Source organism: Lathamus discolor, chromosome 15 (assembly GCF_037157495.1).
Source record: "Lathamus discolor isolate bLatDis1 chromosome 15, bLatDis1.hap1, whole genome shotgun sequence".
Lineage (NCBI taxonomy): Eukaryota > Metazoa > Chordata > Aves > Psittaciformes > Psittacidae > Lathamus > Lathamus discolor.
Window position 1 is genome coordinate 5,916,029 of NC_088898.1, and position 16,734 is coordinate 5,932,762.

Here is a 16,734-nt window from a genome sequence, read left to right on the forward strand (position 1 = left end):
ATGACTGATGGAGAATTCAGCTCCTGCATCCATGCGCTGTAATCCCGTTTTGAGGCTGCTGCCTGTCTCCCTGCTCACCCACAGCCCAGGGGTTAGATAATGCGGCAGGATCCTGCTTTAGGTTGTATCATGACAGTAGGCCATTATCCTCTAAGGAACGTAACACTGATGCCTTCACCTGCACTGTGAGCCATTCTCCAATAATATTAAGCCTGCAGGATGGAATTTTTGAGAGTGTTTAACTGACTTTAAAATTCATTCTTCAAAATGACTGAAGGCTTCACTCAAAGGGAAATTCCTTGTCATTGCCGTGCCAAAGCAATTACGGCTATACCACAAAAATTATCCCACTATAATTACACCGGTATGAGCTTCCATCTGAACAATATCCTGGAATGTTTTCCCAAGCAGCCAAAATCCTCTGGCAGCTCTGGTTCCAAGCCTCTGGGAGGAAGGGATCTGCTCCCAAAAGCCCTTTTCTTCCTCACCCTGGTGATTCAGAAAGCAACCCAAGATCTACTTTTCCCCGGTACGAGTTTTCCTATCGGAGCGTTGTAGCTCGCCTGGTACCTTCCTGCAGCCTCTCCGACTCCTCCCAGGAAGTCCCAGCTACAGATGAAGCATTTCAGAGACAGGGAGAGGGCAGCATGTGTGGAAAGGCAGTCTGGACGGCTGTGTCAGACTTCCACAGCGTCAGGCAGCATGGCCCAGCTTGATTGATGTAAGTTGGTTTTAACCCCCTCCCCATCCCTCTGGCAGCTGCCTTGCACCTACATGTGTGTGCTTGCTGGCTATTGGTGCTGCATTTGCCATGTGTAGCACCCCATGGTGTGATGGGTTTAGGGGGACCCTTGTCCCCAAAGCCTTTTGGGTGCGTCTGCAAGCAGCAGGGCTGCTTCAGCACAGTGGAGGTGCTTGGGGAGCACCGTGACAAAGCAAACGGCTGGTGCCTGCAGGCTGGAGGGCAGAAGGTGGGGAGTGACCAGTCCCTGCGGTGACCTTTCAGCTGTCACCTCCGAAATCCTTAGCGTGCTCTGTCCTGGGCACCTGCCAGGATGGAGGTTCCCCAGATCCCTCGCACGGAGTGTATGTACGGCACAGCCTGAAATGCCCAACCAGGTGAGTGGCTCTCTGAGCCTTTCCCAGGCTTTTTGCGTAGCTGACCCACTCCAAAACGTCTTCCAGGCCTGGGGAGGAAAGGCAGAGTCCTCTGCCCTCACCCTGCTCTGCTGCTCCCACTGACAACAGCACTGTGACTCTGGTGCTGCCTCTAGCTCTTCACAGGAGCACAGCTCTTACAGCAGGTTTGTAGTTTTATGTAGTCTGTTGAAGCCCTTTTTACTGCCATGCTTTCATTTTGTCACCTGTAGGGTTAGCCCCCTCATTTCAGTACTTTGCATCCCAAAGCAGTGCCCCCCACATCTCAGTGCCCATCCCTGACATGCTACTGTCCTGCACACAGGAACAAGGTGGATATTTTGCAGTCACGAGCAATAGTATGCTATGGCTTCTGGTTTTCCATTAATTGTGCTGGACCTGCCTCGTCCCAAGGAACACAGAGTGTTTGCTTTACCCCTGCAGCTGTAGAGTGCTTGTCTCACCCCTCTGCTTTGTGTCTTGGGGAAATGCAGGTCCGTGCCCGCAGGAGTGAGACAGCAGGAGCTGTGGCATGCTCAAGAGAGCAAGACCGTCCCTGTGTCACTTCTTGCTGGAGAGAAAGAGCAGCACTGGATATAGCTCCTACTTCAGCAAGGTATTGAATGCCCAGCAGCCCTGTTTCTGGCTGGCAGCCTGGTCCCTGGCTTGGGCTGCAGTGGTGTGGAGTCCAGGGGAGCTCACTGCCCAGGAGCTAGTCTTGGCTGTGATGGCAGATAGGGCACACCACAAAAAGCCACACTGGTGCAATCTCTGTACCTGGTAGGCTGTTTAAAGGTAATATCTATAGGCAAGAGAGTCTCCTTCATACAGAAGAAAGCTCATTATTTGTGGGGTTGCCTTGTCTCACAGTCTCTTCTACTAAAGCCCCTTGGGTTGCAAAGGACTTGGGAAATAACAATATCCCTCTTTGAGATACAAATGTACAGAGCCAGGAAACCACATGCAGCAGGAAGTCAGTGGTGGAAGGTTGTGGCCCCTAAGTCTTTTGTGTTTTCACCGGCCTATCTTGTCTGGCTGACAGGCAGATTGGAGCTGGAGAAACACACCATTTGGTTTGGGGAGCAGAACAGGCTGAAAGAGATTTGGGGGCTGTGTGGTCCCAGGAATGTTGCTCTCTAGCCTGATGGGCAGCCACCCTTGGCAGCATCGCGCAGACTGGGGATAGGATGGGGAAGACATCAAAAGAAGAAAGTATTTGTCATTTTCCTTCCTGTAAGGGCTGGAGCAGACAAGGCCTTTCTTCAGAACTGGGAATTTCTAGGCTTAAAGCACCTTCTTTGCACTGACACCATCAGCCTTGACAATGCTATTCTCTGAACTGTGACCAGCAGCAGCCCCACCACAAGAGCGCGGGGCTGGAGCTGTTAATATTTCATCTAAGTTGGAAGTTTTACTTTCCAAGCCATGAATCCTACTCCCACCAGAATCAGCTCAGGCACTGGGTCTTACTGACCGTAGTATCCATGAGCTTGTGCAGATAAAGAGCAAAGCAGGGAACTGAGGGAGAGAAGTGGGGAGGCAGTGACTTCTGCTCACCCTTGGCTGCCTGCCTGGTACCACGGGGGAGCACAGAGTCCACCCAGTGCCCTCTGAAACACAGGCCTCCTCAGCAAGGTATTTGCAAAGATCCTTTGTGAGGGCTGACACTGTATAAAAGTCTAAAGACCTCAACACAAGACATTTTTGGGCCACTTCTCAAATTCTGGTGCAGCCCTCTGGGAACAGCAGAGGTGAGCAGGTAAGTGAAGAATTCCTGCTACAGCTGAGCCTGGGGAGGGGGCTGAACTGGTATCCCCACCACCACCTTGGCACAGCAGAGCATAGACCCTCTCCCCTCACATCTCAGCTACTTTCACATGCCCTCCTCATCCTTATTCAAATGTATTTTACTTGCTGGTGGTGATGATTGTTTTCTTGGCTCATTGCTTCAGAGACATCTTCCTTGCATCCCCACGCTGGCTTTTCTTGGTGCATTGAGCATCATTTGTCTCTGGTCTCCAGTCCCTTTGCTGTCTGGTTACCTTTTTCCTGCACTGTTGAGTTATTAAATTCTGCCTCTGCCTCTTCTCATCATCCTCACAATAAATTCCCCATCAAGCATATCTGACTTTCTCCCACCTCCAGCTTATCCAACTGGAAGAAGGATTTTGCTCTCAATGTTTCCTACTGTCCTTCTTCTCACCCCCTCCAGCCATGATGCATGTGGAAATTGGGTACCAGTCGGGCGAATGGCACCTTGGTGTCTCTGTACATCACACTGATCATGTGCTGTGCTCTCTTCTTGCCTGTACCCACTTGCTGCCTGGTTTTGCCATGAACTTTAGGTGCAAAAACCAGGACATCATTTAGGATCTGGAGCAACTCCCTTCATCAAGCACTCCAGCAGAATAAGGAGTAAATATTTCTGCTACTCTGTAGAGCAATATGGAATAAAAGAAGTTTGCTCTTCTAGGAAAAGGGGATATTTTGTGGCCTGTAGAGAATAAGACAAGAGACGCTATGGAAAGCCTGAGGTCTGGGGTCATTGGCCTGGCAGTGACAATATGGCTGAGCTCATCTGACGCAAGTGAAAATGAGGTTTCAGGCATTGCCTGCTCCCCAGTGAGTGTACACACACTTCTTTTGTTCATCTGTTTTTTCAACTCTTGTTGGAACTTGTCAATGAAACCTCCTCCTCTGCCAGCTCTCGTCTGTTTGATCTTTCATAAAAAGTGTGTGAAGCTGTTTCCAGAACCCACTGCAGCACCATTACTGCTCTAAGGTCAGTCAGCAGCAGCCCATGAAGCAATACTAAAAGGGCACACCTTCTATTAGGAAAAGCCTACCTGGGGAGGCCATGTCCCCTTCACATGTGGCCCCATTGCCACTAGGAAAAAGCTTAAAACTCTTTTTGACTCTTTGTCTCTCTTTGCAGGCAAAAATGTCAAGGCCAGTGCAATCTCGGAGGCTGGAGGGAGTGGATAAGAATATCTGGTGAGTTAAGAGACTATCTGCTTTACCCTGATGGTAGATGTGGTTTTAGGCAGCTTAACAACAGATAGAAACTGATGCAGCCACACAGCACAGAGCAGCAGTCTCTCTCAGCTGCTTTGCATTTGTTCGGGAAGCAAGTTTGTGCCAGGCTCAGTTCTGTACCTTCTGCTCACACTTTATGCCATATCAGGTGTTCTGCACCATCCTGCAGGAAGGCAGTTGGGAACACCTTGCAGTGCAGTGCACTGCACTCCATCCAGCCCATCTGTCAAAATGATCCCAGCAGCACCAAATCTGAGCCAAGTGGTTACAGCACACTGGCTGCAGCCTGGCATCTGCTTCAAGCCCATCCTAGTGCACTGCAAGCAGACAGGCAAGTGAAGGGATGCTGAAATGCTGTTCCCAGCCTGCCAGGCACAATATGCCATTTGGAAAGCCATGTGCTTGAAGAATAGATTTAAAAGATCTTTCCCCAAAGTCCAGCTGTGCCTGGTTTCAAACTGCACAATGCCAGTGAGCTGGCTTCTTTTTGAGACTAGTGCTGAGTTCAGGCTGCCCTTCCCTCTTCAGAGGCCTTTGTGGTGTCTAGCTGCTAAATTTTGCACAACTGGCATGAGCTTGAAAACCTCCAAGTCCTGTCCAGTGTGGGGTGTGAGGCTTCAGCTGCAACCACACATTCAGACAGTGCAATGGCTGTTTCCTTCAAGAACAAATGAAAATCACTCCTTATTGCAATAGTGTTTCATCCTCAGTTTAGCTGAAACAGGTCTGAAATGACCTGTGCTTGATCCTGTCCACCTGTGAGCAGCAGGATGGTTCTGCAGGAGGGACCCCAATCCTGCTCACTTCCAAAGGGATGCTGGCAAGCAGAGCTGGTGCCAGTGCACTGCCTGGACCCTCTGTAAATACTTGTCTTTCTCTCCTTTTTTCTCTCCAGGGTGGAGTTTGTAAAACTGGCTGCCACCTACTCCACAGTGAACCTGGGCCAGGGCTTCCCTGACTTCCCCCCACCGGACTTTCTGAAGGAGGCATTAGCGACAGCCCTCAGCGGGGAGAACAACATGCTGCACCAGTACACCCGTGCCTTTGTGCGTGGACAAACCCCCTCCTCACCAATACCCCCTCAGTTCCTCTTAGCCTTGGCTGCTTCAGGGCGTATCAGGCAGCAGTAAACAGGGCAAACCACATGCGGCAAAATATGCATCCAGCCTCAGCTCGAGCCCCCTGCACCCAGGCTGTAAAACCCTGCTTTACCAGGGTGTTTCAAGCAGCCAGGGTGGAAGATGTCCTGCACACTCAATCACCGGGTGCTTGGCCCCTTTCCATGGGCTCTTCCATGTTTCAGGAGGTTTCTGCAACTCAGGTCCCACCCATCTTCTCTCCCCACAGGGACACCCACCTCTGGTGAAGATCCTAGCCCAGCTTTTTGAGAAGCTGCTTGGACAGGACCTGGATCCTATGACCAATGTGATGGTGACTGTCGGGGCATACCAGGCCCTTTTCTGCTGCTTCCAGGCTTTCGTTGATGAAGGCGATGAGGTAACCCAAGATTTGGGCTTGTTGTACCAGCAGTCTTCCCTCAGGAGAGCCCTTCCTGGCTTTGGGTCTGCCAGCAGCTGCAGACTGGTTTTCATTGTCCTCTTCCAAAGCAGAAATGGTTTTATCCCCATTCTCCAGTATCTGAGATTCTAAAGGCACTGTCTCATTTCTGCATAAGGCAGAATAACCCTTTTGCCCTAGGTGGTGGTGTTCTTCCCTGACACTTGCCCACAGACAATACGGATTCTCCATTACGGCAATTCACTGATTAATATTTCCTGTACCCCATTGCTCTCTGTACCCATCAGGGAAGGTCTGAGCAATGACATATCCCTTTCTTCCAGGTGATAATTATTGAGCCCTTCTTTGACTGCTATGAGCCGATGGTGACAATGGCTGGTGGGACACCAGTGTTTGTCCCACTGAGACCGGTGAGTGGGACGGAGCAAAGCTGAGGAGGGAAGAGTCACAGTAAAGTGAGCAAAGAGGTGAGAGGTAAGCAAAGCACAGAGGTAGCAAAGCAAGCCAAGATTCCCCTCTGTTCTCTCTAGAAAGCTCCAGAAAATGGAAAAATGATGTCTAGTGCAGACTGGCAGCTGGACTCGGCTGAGCTGGCGTCTAAATTCAATGAACGGACAAAAGCCATTGTCCTGAACTCACCCAACAACCCTCTGGGCAAGGTAACACCTCTGGCCTTGCTGTGGCTGGCCCTGAAAGCTGCTGGGGTGCTACAGCTCACCCAGCCACGTTTGCAGTGTAGCAGTGGCTCAACCTTCCTTGACACAAGGGAAGTGGGGGCTTTGGGAGCCCCACACTCTGCACTCACTATTCTGGTGTTCTTAAGCCTGATCTTTTGTGCCAGCATGGCTTTGCCCTGTTAGACCATTGCAACCAGCTCCTGCCCACCCGGGCTTGGGAGAAGGCGGGGACAGGCAGGGGCTCAGAAATGTTCCTGCTGCATCCTTGCTCCATTCCCTGCCTGATGCAGGTATTCAGCCGAGGGGAGCTGGAACTCATTGCAGACCTGTGTGTGAAGCATGATGTCCTGTGCATCAGTGATGAGGTGTACGAGTGGCTGGTCTACGATGGGAAGGAGCACATCCGCATTGGTATGGAGAATGGCTTGCCTGAGGCTGGCATCTGCTCTGGGTCTTTGGGGAAGGCTCTGGTGATTTAGCTGGGGTCCGCTGGAGCCCATGGGCTGCCTGCATGTACAGCTCTGCTGGGCATGTATCCCCAGTAGAGGTATTTTGCTGCCCTTCAGTCTCAGCCTCCCAACCAGGTCTAGCCCTGACTTCCAGAGCTAGTCAGAGGAAACAGAGAGGTACCTTCACAGCACAAGATCTAGAGCAAAGAGCCCTTTGGCTCCAGTGAAACTGAAACTTTTCCTATACTTTGTAAAAGCACATTTTTCTGAGTGTCTCTAGTTTTGGGACATCCATTTCAGCATGATTTCAGAGGCCTGTTCTTCCTGTTGCAGTAACGTGCAATCACCTTGTTGCAGGGTGATGGTGCTTGGTATCTTTGGGAACCCCTGGGGCTGGGTACATGTGTGTGAACACACTTAATTACAAAGAGCTGCTCTTGAGAAGCCAGACTGTCTGCTTGGGATGTGCTTTGAGGCTCATCCAGGTGAAAGATGTGCTGTGACCAGAGGCCACCATGGTTATGATGATGAAAGAGCTCTCACCCTGTCGTTAATGCAGCCCAGAAGCGAGCGTGCTCAGCGCTGCCATTGGAGTTTCTCTCTTGTTTCATTGCCAGCCAGCTTGCCAGGGATGTGGGATCGCACAGTGATCATTGGGAGTGCTGGGAAGACCTTCAGTGCCACTGGCTGGAAGGTGAGCTCCCTCATGCAGCACCTCATTGTGTCCCTATCCCTGTCCCTTTGCTGCAGGGCATGGGTCCCATTGCCATAGCATAGCACTGGGGACTCTGCTGCCACACACTCAGCTTTGACCATCAGAGTCTGAAAGTACTGAAGCTGCTTGATGATAACCCTGGTTGGAAAATACAGTGGAGCCAGTGCAGGCAAATAAAGGAGAGCCCAAGCAGGTACCCAGAGACTTACAACCTTCCTCCTCCTTTCCTGGCTGCAGGTAGGCTGGACTGTGGGACCCAACAGGCTGCTGCAGCACATCCGTACTGTGCACCAAAACTCAGTGTACCACTGTGCCACAGCTGCCCAGGTAAGGCAGCTCTCTGCCCAGACCACTGAAGCTAGGGTGAGAGAGGGTCCTTCTGCCCACAGCTGACCTGAAAGGCACAGAGAGGTGGTGCATGGTGCCATGGAAAGGCTCCTTCTTCTCTCCCTGCAGTTGTCCCATGTCTGGCAGGAAGGGGAGACCACAGCCCACCTGGGGTATAGTCCTTATTTTGCACTGACAAATCAAAGGGGCCATTTGGAGGTGCTGGAGGCAGAGAGCTCTCTAATCACCTGCGAATTGCATTGGAGCATAGACTCCATTCCCAAGCAAGTTTTGACCATCTTCCCACTGGTTACTGGCTCCTCTGTCCTTACAGGAGGCTGTGGCTCAGGGTTTCCAGAGGGAGCTCATGCTCTACGGAAAACCAGACAGCTACTTTGTCCAACTGCCCAAGGAGCTGCAGAAGAAGAGAGATTGGCTGGTCCAGAGCCTGGATGCTGCAGGGATGAAACCCATCATCCCCGAGGGCACCTACTTCTTGCTGGCAGACATCTCCAATTTCAGTGAGTCACCTGCAGTTTTGCTCAGGCAGGACTGAGTGCAGGGTCCAGCTCGGAGCCATACCATTAGCTTACCATTACAAGAACCTGCATAAACCACCACCAAAGCAGGGATGGACATTCCCCATCCAAGCTCCCAGAAGCTGTGGGTTTGGGGCTTGCCTGTGGCACCTGGCAGTAGCCCCAGCCTTTGTGCTGCTGTGCTTCTCCTACAGAATCTGATGTCCCTGATGTCCCTAATTCGGATGAGCCCTACGACTCCAGATTTGCAAAGTGGATGGTCAAGAACAAGGTAAATGCATCTGGCCCTTTCCACTGTGTTTTTGCTCTCCTTGCTGGAAGCACAGCACGCCACCACTGCCGGATCTGGCAGCTCATGGCAAGGGGTGTCTGCAGTGGATAAACTGGGGCATGGCAGGCTGCATGCCAGCCCATGAGGAGTAACCTCAGTTCCATGTTTCCCTTCCTAGGGACTTGCTGCCATTCCACTCTCTGCTTTCTACTGTGGGGCCCACAAGAACAACTACAGCCATTTCATTCGGTTCTGCTTTGCAAAGGTGAGATGTGTGGCAGCATAAATGAAGGTGAGGTTAGGAGTAATAATCAGAGGTGGTGTAATGAGGTAAATGCCAAGAAGAGATGGAAAGTGCCTTGAGTATTAGAGCCTGAGCGTAGCACCATGGCTGGTCTGACCCCCTCCTGCAGACATGTGAGCCGAGCCGGGGCAGCATCCCACATTTCTTGGTCAAGACAGTCTTCTGGGTGCCTGTTTAACTGCCCAGAGGCTGTGCCTGCCCCAGAGATGGCTGTGCCCATCTCATACTGAACATGCAGCGTTTGCAATGTTCCAAAATGAGAAAGGGATTTTTATGTGAATGATGACTGCAGTGACGGGAAAGGGGATTTGGCTGGAAACCACTGCCTGAACCTGTGGTATTTGTTTAGGAGGAAGCTACACTGAAGGCAGCAAATGACATATTGCAAAAATGGAAACAGGAGAAAACCAGTCCCTGAGTGCACTGAGAGAGAACCAGGCTCTCCTTGGTGCTCACCTGCCCCGACTGCTCTTTCTTCCTCTTTGCTTGGCTCCATACTTTGATAGGTTCTTATTGTCCACATTTTCTGTCAGACAAATGGGCAGAGATTTGCCAGGCCCAGGGTCTGGGGGACACTTTCTGTCACTGGGAAATTACTGCACTGTTACTGTAAGAAGCAAGTCTGCGCGTGCCCCAACAGTAAAACATCAAATGATGTTTTTCTTAAGTTTAAAGACTTTGCTAATCAGGTCCGGGATGCATCCAGCAAGATGCAAGGTAAGGATGGCTCCTGGGGGCTTTTCCACCACCAAATTCTCAAAAGGCATTTCCGGACCTACCTTTAAGGCCATGGGGGGGCCTTACCATGTACCCCAGGGCACAGGACACCATTTCCACCAGCACCATGTTCCCATGGGATCATGCAGTATCATCAGTAGGTGAATTCCTATGATCCTGAAAATTATAAACCCAGTGAAATGCTGTTTCCCAGAATTAACATTATTTAGTTTTCCCATTATTCTTTTCTGTGCATCTCTGAGATGGGTCACTGGTTACTCCCAGGGAAACAGGCTTTCATGAATAGCCTGGCTGCTGCCAAACCTCCCCTGTGCATCCCCCAGACTACTGGCACTTTGTCAGGGCTCAGCAGCATCATCCAGGCTGCAAAGCAAAACCTTCAGGCTTTTGACGAAGGCACACAGTGGTTGGGGAGGATGGGTACAGCGGCCTTGGGCTGCTGCTGTTGCTGGTGGCCCCCGTAGCCTCCCACCCACCAGGCTGATGGGTGATGGGATAACGTGAGCAGCATTTTGTAAGGTCACTCTTGCATCATTGTCGATTTCAACCTGGACAACAATGCAAACCAGCATCATCCATCACGCAACAGACTGTGCAATAAGTATTTGTAGCAGTTAAATTATTAAAGCGGAATTACTGCAATTACTGAAGAGTCAATGGCTCTGTAATGATCACAGGGCTGACACAGCCTTCCTGGAGAGCTGCCGTCACGCGTGCAACATCCATATTGCATCCTATGGTGGCGGCTGCTCATCCCACACTGGTCGGTGGGTAGCGGCTCCACAGGTTTTGTGTTGGGGTGCAGCTGGTGGCTGCGATCCCCTGGGAGCCAGAGCTGCAGGAGGGGGCAAACACCCACCTGCCTTCACCAGCAGGAGATGGGGTAACGCATCCCATCCTGTCTGCACAGCCTGGATGGGTGCGGGTGCTGCTGAAGGCCCTTTTGCACCCATATACAAGCCAAACGCCGAGAGCTACAATCACTAAGACAGACGAATAACGGTGACATGAAGAGTAACTGCAGCACCCCCATACGCGTGGGCTCTTGCTCCAAGCCATGGCACACCCCGCGAGGCGCAGGCTCCATCTCCCCATCCTCCAACACGCCCTTGTGCAAGGACACCCAGGTGAGGGTGTCCGGATGTTACCACCGCCCACGCTGCCCCTCGTGTCCCCCCTTTGCCCCGCAGAATGGAACAGCCCCGCTCAGCCCCACCGCCTGCGCCTTAAACCCCGCCCCCTACCTGGCCGCTGGCTCACGTGACGCCGGCCACCTCCCCGCAGTGGGCGGGCACTGGCGCCCTCCAACCAATCACGACGGCGGGGGGGGGGAGGCAGAAGATGGCGGACGGCAGCGGCGCGGCCAAGCGGCCCAAAGGCGTGCAGGTAGGGAGCGGGGGAGGCGGCTGGCCCGGTTACCGCGGGCGGCCCCTGAGGGCAGCCCGGCGGTGACGGTCGCGGTCGGTGTCCCGCAGGCTGCGGACCGGAAGGTGGACTGGCGGCGATGGAAGCAGGAGAGTAAGGCCGGCATGGCGTGGGGACTGCGGGCGGGGATCCCTCGGGCCGGGGGGCCCGCGTGTCTGCCCCGGCGGTCGCGGCTGCTTGCTTGCAGCGAGGTGGTGTTTGTGCGTTCCAGGGAAAGCCGAGAAGAAGAAATGGAAGGAAATGAAACTGCTGAAGAAGCTGGAAAAACAGCGGATGCGGGAGCTGGAGGAGAAACGAGCCGAGGAGCGAGAGGAGCAGCGGGAAGACAGAGGTGATGCAGCTGTGACCGCATGGGGAGGCCTGGGCCGGAAGGGCTGAGAGAACTCGGTCGGTCAGCTCTGGAGATAGCTCTGCTAAACAGGCACGAACCCGATGCAGTGAGAAGCCGTTATTACAGAATCACAGAATCCCAAGGGTTGGAAGGGACCTCAAAAGATCATCTAGTCCAACCCCCCTGCAAGAGCAGGGTAACCTACAGTACATCACACAGGAACTTGTCCAGGCGGGCCTTCAATATCTCCAGTGTAGGAGACTCCACAACCCCCCTGGGCAACCTGTTCCAGTGCTCTGTCACTCTCACAGTAAAAAAGTTGTTCCTGATGTTCACATGGAACCTCCTGTGCTCCAGTTTACACCCATTGCCCCTTGTCCTATCACTGGATATCACTGAAAAAAGCCTAGCTCCATCATCCTGACACCCACCCTTTACATATTTGTAAACATCGATGAGGTCACCCCTCAGTCTCCTCTTCTCCAAGCTAAAGAGACCCAGCTCCCTCAGCCTCTCCTCATAAGGGAGATGTTCCACTCCCTTAATCATCTTTGTGGCTCTGTGCTGGACTCTTTCAAGCAATTCCCTGTCCCTCTTGAACAGAGGGGCCCAGAACTGGACGCAATATTCCAGATGCGGCCTCACCAAGGCTGAGTAGAGGGGGAGGAGAACCTCTCTTGACCTACTAACCACTCCCTTTCTAATGCACCCTAGGATGCCATTGGCCTTTTTGGCCACAAGGGCACATTGCTGGCTCATGGTCATCCTCCTATCCACCAGGACCCCCAGGTCCCTTTTCCCTTTGCTGCTTTCCAGCAGGTCAACCCCAGACCTGTACTGGTATTAAGGGGAAGCCTGTGATTAACAGAGGTTGCTTTTCCCCCCACCACAGTAACTAAAACACTACATGGAGCTGTCACACTATGGCTCTCCTCTGCTCCCCAGGGCGGCACTACACGCTGAGCGTGGCCCTGCCGGGCTCCATCCTGAACAATGCCCAGTCGCTGGAGCTGCGGACGTACCTCGCCGGACAGATTGCCCGGGCCTGTGCCATCTTCTGCGTGGACGAGGTTGTGGTGTTCGATGAGCACGGAGAAGATGTAAAGTAAGATCTGTTGCGCAGGAAGAGCTTTGTGTCAGGGCACAGAGACCGAAACTGAAGGAGATAAATGGCCTGCAGACAGTGTTCCAAATAGGATCTGGTGGCAGGCTCTGCCTCTGGAGCAGCCCTTTCATAAGGAGCTGGTTTCAGGTTAAGGAACAAGGCTTCATCCTCTGCAGACCTGACCTGTCTCACACTGAGCTCACGAGCTGCTTTCTTTCACTTACAGGAGCGTGGAGGGGGACTTCGAAGGAATTGGAAGGAGAGGCAAGGCTTGTGTGCAGCTGGCTCGGATCCTGCAGTACTTGGAGTGCCCTCAGTAAGTCCCCCATGGCTAAACCATGCATCGGAACCGACTGCTGTGGATACATCATGCAAGGGGCTATGGGAGCAGGAGGCAAATCCTGGAGCTCGTTGCTTCACATGTCTGGTTCAGGAGTTCAACTAAAAGAGCAGTGACTGCAGGCTAGAACCTGCATGATGGAGGGTCCATCTGGGACTTGAGGGAGCCAAACAAGCTTTTCTCTGTACTCAGCTCCTTTAAGTCAGAAAGCATTAGAACTGAAGCTGAGATTCAATAAAAAGGCTGGGTTTACATTTCAACCTTCTCTGCCAAACAGGTACTTGAGGAAATCCTTTTTCCCAAAGCACGAGGATCTGCAGTTTGCAGGTAATGATTCAGTTGTGTCTGGCCCAGGCTGCTGGCTTCCTTTTCCTGAGCTCTTGCTCGTTTTACATGGAACACACAGAACTGAGTAACTCTTCGCCACTTCAGAGCGCAGGCTGTGATGTGCTGGACCAGAGAGGGAGGGGGTAGCAGAGCAGTTGTACTGACACTTCTCTTTGCTTTCTTGTGCTGTTTTAGGGCTGCTCAACCCCCTGGACAGCCCCCACCACATGCGGGTGGATGAGGACTCGGAGTACCGGGAAGGTGTTGTGTTGGACCGGCCAACTAAGGCGGGCAGAGGCTCTTTTGTTAACTGTGGGATGAGGAAGGTGCGTGTTACCCCCAGAGCCCAGAACCATTTCTCCTGTCTCTTTGGCAGACTTGAAGGAGGCAGGGTGGGTACTGCTGGGTTTCTGAAGGCCATGGTGGACTCGCACAGGGTTTAATGCTTGTTGCCATCTTGTCCTTTCTGGCTCATCAGTGTTTGTAGCTTCCCAAGTTCTGGCAGGTTTGCCTGCTCAGTACTTAATGGCTTCACTGCTGGAGCACTTTGAGCAGCAACATAAGCCTCAGACTGCTGACCAAGGCACCCTGAGCCTGCTCTGCACTGCATGAGCCACACAGGCCCTGACTGCAGAGCTCCTCATTGCAGCCCCAGGCCAGAGCAGACCTTCCTCAGAGGGCTCCCTTCCTTCCCCACCTTTCCCAGTACTTCCAGCCATGCCCGATGCTCATCGTGACTGTCACTGCAGGAGGTGCAGATCGACAAACAGCTGAACCCTGGCCTGCGAGTCACCGTGCGCCTGGAGGAACCCCAGAAACCAGGTAATTCCCTGCTCCATTAGCACCTGTGAGCTTCAGTCCTGCAGGAGCTGGTCCCGTCCACATCACAGCTTCATGTCACTGATATCTGAAGGTACCAAACAGCTCTGCATGTTCCTTTACCCCATGCAGTTTTAATAACCCCCTTACCACACCTCCCTGGTGAACCAGAAAGAGCTATCAGCTCTTTGACCAGTAGTAAACAGCCCAAACATACTTGCAGAAAGCACTCAAAAGGGTGGCTCTTTGTTATCCAGCGAGTCAGTGCCCTGCTCCAGGAGAAACTGCTGTGTGTGGCTGCTCAAATCCAGCTCTCACTGTGGGTGCTGATCTCTTTGCTTCTCTTTCAGAAGCTAAAGTGCGGAAAGGCACCGTGGTGTCCTCACAGCACCCTCGGACAGTCTCAGGCTTATACTGGGGTTACAGCGTCCGCCTTGCCTCCTGCCTGAGTGAGTATCCGCAGGGATTCTCTGCTCTCAATCCTGTCACATGTAGAGGCTGAAGGCAGGAGCATGAATCGCGCCAGTCACCCCCCAGCCTGCCCTGTACCTCCACGCGCCATTGCTCCAGATGTCCACATTGTAGCAGTGGTGCTCTCCATCTCCAGCCAGTGCATCTGCATTTCCACCGTAACTGCCTCCCATTCATTCACATCAAAGCCAGCAGTGACATCTGAGCCCTGCAGAATCCTTTTCCTGTCTTCTGCTGATTAGACCCCTAGGAATATCAGAAGCCGTTAGTGATGGAATGGTTCCTGGCACCTGCTTGAGCTTTGAGGAAAGGTGCTGCAGCTGAGAACGGTGCCAGACACTCCTGCAGCCAGGGAACTGTCAGGAAGAGTCATTCTTCTGTCTCCTCATGCACTGAGAAGCAATTCCTTCTGCTGCCACCCGTGGAGTGCTCCAGCCTGTCCAGAAGGCGCAGAGCAAGGGCAGGAGCACCACACAAATAGCCCCATGTTGTGTCTGTTTCCCAGGTGCTGTGTTTTCAGAGTGCCCGTTCAAGGAAGGCTACGATCTCTCCATTGGGACCTCAGAGCGGGGCAGCTCCGTGGATGAGGCCACTCTCCCTTCCTTCAGGTTTGTGTCCTGCCCGCTTGGCCCTGCTCAAGCCTGCAGTGAGGCCTGGTGCAGGCAGCAGAGCTGCACTGTGGCCTTGGTGTTCTCCGAGGCAGGAACGCTCCTAGATAAACCTAGACTCACCTGCAGGCTGCTTCCTGTGCTCTGCTGCTCCCTTTTACATCAAGGCGTGCTCCTTTGCATTGCATTGCTTGGGGAAGTACCCAGGGATAAGGGCAATCCCTTTCCTGTCTCTAGAGTTGGTAGAAGGGACTGTCACACTGGTAAAGTGCTGCGGGGCTTTGTTAGGGCAGCAGCTGCATTGGGAATCATCAGCAGGGACACAGTTCCCTGCTGCTGCAGCACAGGGGCTCAAACACAGACCCACATACTTGAGCAGAAGAAATGAGTCTGTTTCTTGCACATCAAGTTAAGAGAACTGCTTATGTGAAGCTAATTCTTAATCCACGCAAAGCATCTCCCTTGGTGCAGGGATAGGAGCCAATCTCCCCTCTCACCCTGCCCTTCTGCTCTCCCCCAGACATGCCCTTGTCGTGTTCGGAGGTCTGGAGGGCTTGGAAGCTGGGGTTGACGTGGACCCAAACCTGGAAGTCACTGACCCAAGCGTCCTGTTTGACTTCTACCTGAACACGTGTCCCAGCCAGGGCAGCAGAACCATCCGGACAGAGGTAGGGCAGGTGGCAGTGGCGTGGCAGGGTCAGTGCCTGTGTGCACAGAGCAGTGACACGCACGGCCCACGTGGTGCTCCCCATGGTGGCACCTCCGCTTGCCCGGTGCTCCTCAGGGAGCAGCGTTCCTGGCTGACCCCCGGCTCTGTTCCAGGAAGCTCTGCTCATCTCCCTGTCTGCACTGAGGCCCCACATCGATGAGGCTGTGAAGACACCGGTGCCAGCTGAGGGCAGGGAAACCACAGACCCTGCTGGCAGCTGAGGACTGCCTGGGGCAGAGGCTGTTCAGAGGTGGGGTGCTGGGCACATCACTCCAAGAGCCTGCAGGGCCAAGGCACGGTGACTGAAGCTGAAGGCGCTGCTTGACCGAGCCTCTCGCTGCTGTTGGGAGCAGCAAGTCTGCATCCTCCTCCCTGTACGGTCCTGCCAAGCACTCGTTGCTGCCTCTCCACAGCTGAGAGGAGCCTGGCAGCAGGATCTCAACCATTCAGACATCTGGGGTGGGGAATAAAGCAATCTGGAACCTCAGCTGCCTTGAAGTCCATGCGTGAGTGTCTTGGTGTAGAGGATGGGCACTCAGTGTCCAGAGATCCTGTATGCTCAGTGCCTCTGGAGCCCTGTGGCCCTCACACTTAAAGGAAGGCAAAACTTAACCCTATGCCAAGAAGCTTTTCCTGTCTCAGCCTGACTTTCCCCCATCCTCCCTTCAGCTCAAGGCTTCATCTTTCCCAGCAGCAGGAAGGGCTGGAGCTTCAGTTGGATGTCAGTGCTAAAGCATGTCAGCACAGCTCATTACAGCTTGGCTCTGTCTGTGAGGCCTTAAGCTCTGCCTACAGTGAGCTCAGGAAACAGGAAAGCGGCTGGAAGAGTTGGCTCTGTCCTCCCCTCCTCCTGCTGAGATACTTGGACCTTTGGTGAGAGCAGATAAG

General features: G+C 53.1%; 2 protein-coding genes across 9 annotated transcripts; both read left to right on the forward strand.

Moving 5' to 3' along the window:
• Positions 1-589: 589 nt before the first annotated feature.
• KYAT1 (kynurenine aminotransferase 1) lies at positions 590-10,356 on the forward strand. 6 transcript variants are annotated; one of them, XM_065695460.1, is made up of 14 exons: positions 590-721; positions 1,632-1,753; positions 4,073-4,131; positions 5,069-5,219; positions 5,521-5,670; positions 6,015-6,101; positions 6,222-6,350; positions 6,659-6,779; positions 7,435-7,511; positions 7,770-7,859; positions 8,194-8,380; positions 8,593-8,669; positions 8,848-8,934; positions 9,323-10,356. In XM_065695460.1, exons 2-14 carry the CDS (start codon positions 1,670-1,672, stop codon positions 9,389-9,391), a joined length of 1,368 nt encoding a protein of 455 aa, XP_065551532.1. In that variant the 5' UTR covers positions 590-721; positions 1,632-1,669; the 3' UTR covers positions 9,392-10,356. The 6 variants fall into 6 exon arrangements, 5 of the variants coding, with proteins under 5 accessions (XP_065551532.1, XP_065551531.1, XP_065551530.1 ...); XM_065695459.1 differs by lacking the exon at positions 590-721 and adding an exon at positions 3,611-3,759 and having other exon boundaries at positions 1,666-1,753; XM_065695458.1 differs by lacking the exons at positions 590-721; positions 1,632-1,753 and adding exons at positions 1,783-2,896; positions 3,611-3,759.
• A 242-nt stretch (positions 10,357-10,598) lies between these two features.
• SPOUT1 (SPOUT domain containing methyltransferase 1) lies at positions 10,599-16,333 on the forward strand. Of its 3 annotated transcripts, XM_065695456.1 has the most exons (12): positions 11,001-11,097; positions 11,187-11,229; positions 11,348-11,467; positions 12,413-12,572; positions 12,799-12,888; positions 13,190-13,239; positions 13,435-13,565; positions 13,989-14,061; positions 14,409-14,507; positions 15,035-15,137; positions 15,658-15,805; positions 15,960-16,333. In XM_065695456.1, exons 1-12 carry the CDS (start codon positions 11,053-11,055, stop codon positions 16,065-16,067), a joined length of 1,170 nt encoding a protein of 389 aa, XP_065551528.1. In that variant the 5' UTR covers positions 11,001-11,052; the 3' UTR covers positions 16,068-16,333. The 3 variants fall into 3 exon arrangements, with proteins under 3 accessions (XP_065551529.1, XP_065551527.1, XP_065551528.1); XM_065695455.1 differs by lacking the exon at positions 11,187-11,229 and having other exon boundaries at positions 10,689-11,097; XM_065695457.1 differs by lacking the exons at positions 11,187-11,229; positions 15,035-15,137; positions 15,658-15,805; positions 15,960-16,333 and having other exon boundaries at positions 10,599-11,097; positions 13,946-14,061; positions 14,409-14,501.
• Positions 16,334-16,734: the final 401 nt, after the last annotated feature.

Excerpts from the sequence above, each read along its gene's own strand:
- KYAT1 (XM_065695459.1), top strand. The coding sequence starts at position 3,658 with ATGGAAAGCCTGAGGTCTGGGGTCATTGGCCTGGCAGTGACAATATGG. Across the intron at positions 7,512-7,769 it reads TCAGTGCCACTGGCTGGAAG|GTAGGCTGGACTGTGGGACC; the intron begins GTGAGCTCCCTC and ends TCCTGGCTGCAG. Across the intron at positions 8,381-8,592 it reads GGCAGACATCTCCAATTTCA|AATCTGATGTCCCTGATGTC; the intron begins GTGAGTCACCTG and ends CTTCTCCTACAG.
- SPOUT1 (XM_065695455.1), top strand. The coding sequence starts at position 10,719 with ATGAAGAGTAACTGCAGCACCCCCATACGCGTGGGCTCTTGCTCCAAG. Across the intron at positions 11,098-11,347 it reads AGCGGCCCAAAGGCGTGCAG|GGAAAGCCGAGAAGAAGAAA; the intron begins GTAGGGAGCGGG and ends TGTGCGTTCCAG. Across the intron at positions 11,468-12,412 it reads GGAGCAGCGGGAAGACAGAG|GGCGGCACTACACGCTGAGC; the intron begins GTGATGCAGCTG and ends TCTGCTCCCCAG.